The following is a 6,116-nucleotide window of genomic DNA, read 5'->3' as shown; positions in this document are numbered from 1 at the left end:
GCTAAGGTCGAAATAAATTTTCACTCTTATCGGTTAATCTAATTTCAACTTAACTGAGTAGGAAGTTCATGGTTAATGGTATAGTGCATACAGTCCACTTCCTAGGGCAATCTGAACTGAACGCATGTTCCTAAAAATGTTACGGTTCGTGACCGGCACGCATGTTCGCAGCTTATTAACGACTATTCTAACTAGTAAAAATCATTTTGAAATATCTGTAGATCATAACTCATGTATGTCAATGCCTTAGAATAAAATAAATTTTTTTTCGAACTCTAGGCTTATTGGAACGAGTAGAGTGTTACAGTCTACCCTCCTTAAGAATGGTTTCGTCCTCGAAATTTCATTCCTAGCATCTTAAGGTTTTAAGGTAGTCCACTACTTACTTCCTTTTCCACATAACGACACTTAGTACGCCTAATCTAAAGCCCAAATTAACCTAGGTACGTAATGAGTAGATCGACTTTACACACCTGAGTTAAACAGTTCAGGATAACGTTCCATCATAACGTCCTCCAACTCCCACGTAGCTTCCAATAAATCCTCCTCCTTGACTTGTATTCTGCGAGTGGTCCCGGAAATTTTCTACCCTGGTTTGGCACTCATAGTACTTATGTCCTGTGAGACCACACTTGAAGCACTTAATCTTTATGCCTTGACAATTTTCCTCGGAATGGTCCCTCCCACATCTCCGGCAAACAAAACGTTTCTCCTGATTTGTTCCTCCCCTTTTCTCTCCTTGCTTTGGGTTAGATTCACCCTGGTTAGATTTCTTATTTTTCGACCTGAATTTCCCCTGCTTATCATCAGCTTTTCTTTTGTTTCTGCTGTAGACTTCTTGTTGGTCTAAATACACTTGATAATGATCTGATGCCCTATCGTACGCTTCCTTAAGAGTAGAGCACATGAATGGTGCAATTGCCCTTCTCACGTCCCAGTCCAGTCCACGAACGAATCTCCTTGCCTTACTTGCCTCGTCAGGCACAATGTCTTGAGCAAACCTCATCAGCTCCACGTACTGGTCATAGTAGTCTTGGACGGTCGCTCCTTTTTGCTTCAATCGTAGGAATTCCTCGCACTTGATTCCTTTGATTCGTTCCTTGTAGAATTGTCCTCTTAATTCTTCTTTGAATTCTTCCCAGCCAAAGTCGGGGTCTTGTAGAAGATCGGGTCCAACTGTTGCCCACCAATTGTCTGCGGCTTTCGTCAGGTAATAAACTATAGAGGATACTCGCTGATTCGCAGGACAATTGACTGCGTTAAGCAGTTTATCAAAAGTTCGGATCCACTCTTCCAAGATTACTGGATCTTTTTCTCCCGCATAATACGGTGGCTGTCTACTTGCTACAGCTTTAGCAAAGTCAACTTGCGGTTGCCCTTGATTTTGGTTCTGGGCTTGCTGAGCCATCATGAACTCAGCCATTTGTTCCATTGCCGGGGCCATGCGATCCATCGCTGAGATGTCTTGGCCATCACCAACAGCTACGCCTCGTCTAGGTGGCATTTTCACTAGACGATAGTTTCGTATTAACGTTCGAAGTATAAAAGTTCTTAAGAAGTTAGCTAGCTACGCAGTTAGTATAGCAGCTACTCAAGTTCTAAATAGCCATTTCCAATATTTACTTTGTTATACCCACCAAGCCAGTGTCTCAATTATAGCATAACAATTAGTAATACATTATACTATCAAGCTTATTCACAGCAATCATAAGCAATGATTAGCACGTATAAAAATGCACAAGTACTGATCAAAGTATTTAACAACCAGGATCAAGAGATTCTGTAAGGTAAGGATGAGGTACCCCCTTTTTGCTGTTGCCTGACCTTAGTTCCCGCTCTGTTCCAGAAGCTCATGCTTAACTCAGCTGAAGTAGCGACTTAGGTCAGTCTTAACAAACTTAGGCTGACTCGAAACTAAGGCTCATAACAAAGATTTCACAACTTACAAAGATTTCATAGCCTACAAAAATTTCACAGCCTAGGCTCCAATCTAACCTCCAAAGATTCGAACTTCGCTCTGATACCAACTTGTAACACCCCGACTCGGCTTACCGTACAGCCGGAGTAGTTACCGCCACACCTAGAGTGAATTCTATCACCTCTTTGACAAACTCAACTCTAAGTGCACAGGCTAAATGGAAACGCTTCACAACAACTATCACCCAACATAGTCATATGTCTACATTTGAGCCAAAAAGGGCTTAGTTAACCAGTCATATACATATCTACCTATATATACAAGGATGTGCCCGGTGGGCCAAAAGACAAGTTCGGATTGATCACAATCCTACTAACCCAGCTCATAAACCGCTAAGGTTACAAAAAAAATATTTACACAAAAGATAAAGTTCCCAAAGGTTTTTCCGAGGTATACCACCTACTCGATCTGTTAGTATACCGGGCCCGTAAACATTCCCCACACTAGATGCCACTCCCTTTCAAACCAAGTGATATGGTCTAGGAAGCGAGATGTGATGTTCATCATAGACCATTCATCCCAAAATTCTGGAGGACTCGAGTCACAAGGGTGAGGGTAATGAGCAACAAACTCTAGAGGATCACTTCCCTCCAAGCTTTCTATGGGGTAAAAACAAAAATTGGCTTGAACATCAGGACCATCGGAAATGGAAAAACTATCTACTGCAGGTGAGCTATCTGGAGCCACAAGAGCATAGCTAGGTGCGTAAGGGTCGACACCCGTCATCCACGGTATATACACCTCGTAGCCCATCCCTAGGCATGTGTACTCCGACGAATCCTGGGGGTTCGCCGGGCTACACGAGCCTACACTAGATGGCATCTGTTATGAAACACAATGAAGTGTAGTTAGCACGACGGCTAAGTAAGGAGATTCATAGGTCACCCAAAACTAAATAAAGGTTTTAGAAAATAGATATTTGAATACTTTAATACTTAGCTCATAGGCTGAGACTCTACCTGCAACAAGTTATAACAATTATCAAGCAAATCAACAAATAGTGAAAAATCATGGATTTTACATTTTGATTTCAATCAGATTATTTGAAATTTTCCTCACAAGGAACTTTCCACCAACTTTCGCCTCAGCGAGGGCTCACCAACTTCCCTTGGTGCTTAAACTTTCATCACATCTCCTTTCATCGTAGCTATAGAGTATAGAGTAACTACATTCTTATATCAAAAGTCCACTTAGTTTCTTTGTAGAAAGCACATTCTCATATCCAAAGTCCACTTTGTTTCTTTGTAGAAAGCACATTCTCATATCAAAAGTCCACTTAGTTTCTTTGTAGAAAACATATTCTCATATCAGAAGTCCATTTAGTTTCTTCTTAGAAAGCGTGAGGCCTTTGGAGTATTCTGCTTAACTCCCTCTCTGACCACTTGGATCATCGAACTCGGGTTCAGTGGTTATCCCCCGGTCTAATACTGATCCCCTGGACGTAAGGTTCGTTAGAATGATTCCTAGCTGGCCCTACTAGGTCCATAAAAACGACACCTACCCGGACTTCATAGAGTAACTATAAGTGTGCACACCCCCGCAGGAATACGTCATCCTAACGAGTTATATAGTACTCGGCGAATAGACTTCGCCCACAGTATGGATGATCATACACCATAACAACCATTGGGCAAGGGCACTTAAAGCCACCCGTAGGTCAATCAAGGTCCTCCTCAACTTACTCAGAAACTAAGGTTTTCAAAACATTCTTTCTTTCCTTGAACAAAAAGACATTTTTGGATATACTTCATATTCAAGCCTCATACTTGAAATCAATCCACCTCCTTTACCAAGTCCAAAAGTTTCCTTTTCCTTTTCAAACACTTTGATAGTATACTAATTACCATTCACCGAGGTGATTAAGTATAACTATCATAACCTTGTCAATGTCACATTTCACATGTTCATGACATACAACATATACATATGTATATATAACATATAACCTCTCATATTACTTATACATATATACATATATACATCACATGCCAGATTCAATATATATGCACAAGACCCTTCTAATAATATAATCCAGGACATATGAATCCTCATGATACGCTAATTCATAAAATTGCTCATCTAAATAGCGATCTAATACCCCGACGGGCTGCGAAACATTAGTTAGCAATGACCAGCTAGGGGTTGTGGTTCCGCGTCTCATTTATGAGACGGCGTAGGCTGTTGTCTCTCTTTTTTGCTTTTTTCAGCCTGGGTTTCTGTAATACCCCGTATTTTCCTAACATTATTCTATCCTAAGGCGTTGACATTCCTAAGTTATGATCTTCAGATATTTCAAAAGAATTTTTATAAGTGAGTATAGTTGTTATTAAGCTGCGAACCTACGTACCGGTCACGAACCGTAAAAATTTTAGGAGCTGGTGTTCGGACCCGTTTGTCCTAGGAAATGAATTATTAGACACCATACTATTATTCTTGAATTTCCTATTTAATTAAATCAGCTCATAGCAGCGAAAATTTATTTTGATCGTACATTGCTAAATTTCGCGGTGTACCGAACCTAGCCCAATTTTGAGGGTTAGTCTGGAATAAATTTTTAGTTTCGGAAATTCTTCTACCTGGATTATTTTCCACCGAAACTTTATCTATTTTGACCCTTACCAGTCCAAGTTGAGATATTTTTATTTTTATTATTTTTTTTCCCCAATCTTATCCCATAATTGGATCAATATTTCTTTTTCTTCAGCTGAGAGACATTCTTCATCTTCTTCACCATTTTCTTCCATCAATTTCCATAGCCAAAATCCTTCTCAAGTGTCAATTTTGTTCGGTAAGACTTCGATTTTATTCGGTAAAAAGCTTTATATCCCTTCCTAGATCTTGAATCTAAGCTTAGTTTCTTAAAATATTGTGTTATGGTGTTGATTTTGATCCTAGGATTTTAAGGTGAAATTGGAGGAATCAACTCCAAAAGTCTTCTACGAGGATTAGAAACACCGGTCGAGGTAAGGAATTCCCTTAAGTTGGTTTAGTCACTTGAAATTAGATAATTGATTATTTGGTTGAAATATGGTGTTTTTAGAGCTTTGAGAATATTTTTGTATACATGTTCATAGCTTGGATATGCTTGTATATGTTGTATTTATGTCCATATAGGCTTATACTTGTGAAAATAGTGAAAGGAAATCAGGGTAAATTCTGGCAGTAACTTCCGAGATTTATTGGGAAAAATTGGTAAGGTATTTTGATCCTATTTTTTTAGACATGTAGTTCTATAAGTGTAGAACCCGCATATAAAATTTCATAATGATCGGAGTAGTATAAGTATGGTTTTCGGGAATTTTTCCCAAAACTGGTCCAGAGAGAGACACAAAATTTCCGGACAGCACACTGCCAAGGGCAAAGATGGAATTTTCTGTGTTTATTCGCGGACCAAAATGACCAAAACTTTTTACGGACATCAAGTACTATGAGTTGGGGTTCTACCATAAACATTTCAAGTGAAAAAGAGTTCGGGAACTATTTTTACCGGCTCAATCTTTCGGACTACGCCAAGCTGAAATTTTCTGAATTAAGCTTAGTATGATTATGGATGTGTTAATGATAATTGTGAGGTAGTTAGTGAGTTAATGGTGATTAGGTGATGCTAAGGACGTGGATTAATGATGGAGATTAAATGATAATCTCATGATTTTTAGGTTATGGTTAGGCAATGACCTTACCTATTAGAATTTATATATGTTTGGATGTACGATATCCTCACGTTATGATCTAATGGTGTTGATCATGGTGGAAGTTGTCAATGGAAATAATGACAAGGACAGCTATCTATTATTAGTTAATGGTGGGGACGATAGTTGAGGATGCTGGTTGTTTTAAAGTGTGAGATGGACATAGGAAGTGTATCCAAAAATGTTTATGAAAACTTACGTTGAAAGACGTATGCTATTTTGGTATAAAGGTTGTCAAAACCTTATTGTTTGAGAAAATGATGTTTGAAAATCCTTCAGAAGCTAATGAAGTAGCCGATTTCAAGTATTGGACTCATTTGTGAAATATGTCCAAATGAGATGATTTGTTGTAAGAAAACTGAAGGAAGGATAACGTTTTCAAAACCGTAGTTTCTAAAGTAAGTGAGGAGGACCTTGATTGACCCACGGGTGGCTTTAAGTGCCCATGG

At 39.0% G+C, this 6,116-nt stretch overlaps 1 protein-coding gene across 1 annotated transcript; it reads right to left on the bottom strand.

The window, feature by feature from the left end:
• Positions 1–487: 487 nt before the first annotated feature.
• On the bottom strand, positions 488–1,504 carry LOC115999455. Its single transcript, XM_031239303.1, has one exon. The coding sequence runs from the start codon at positions 1,502–1,504 to the stop codon at positions 488–490; it is 1,017 nt and encodes a 338-aa protein (XP_031095163.1).
• Between the last annotated feature and the right edge of the window lie 4,612 nt (positions 1,505–6,116).

Source organism: Ipomoea triloba, chromosome 12 (assembly GCF_003576645.1).
Source record: "Ipomoea triloba cultivar NCNSP0323 chromosome 12, ASM357664v1".
NCBI classification, from domain to species: domain Eukaryota; kingdom Viridiplantae; phylum Streptophyta; class Magnoliopsida; order Solanales; family Convolvulaceae; genus Ipomoea; species Ipomoea triloba.
Note: the sequence above shows the minus strand (reverse complement) of the source record. Positions and strands in the feature narration are given on the sequence as shown.

Bases quoted from the DNA above. Each gene is read 5' to 3' on its own strand.
- LOC115999455 (XM_031239303.1), bottom strand. From the start codon at position 1,504: ATGCCACCTAGACGAGGCGTAGCTGTTGGTGATGGCCAAGACATCTCA.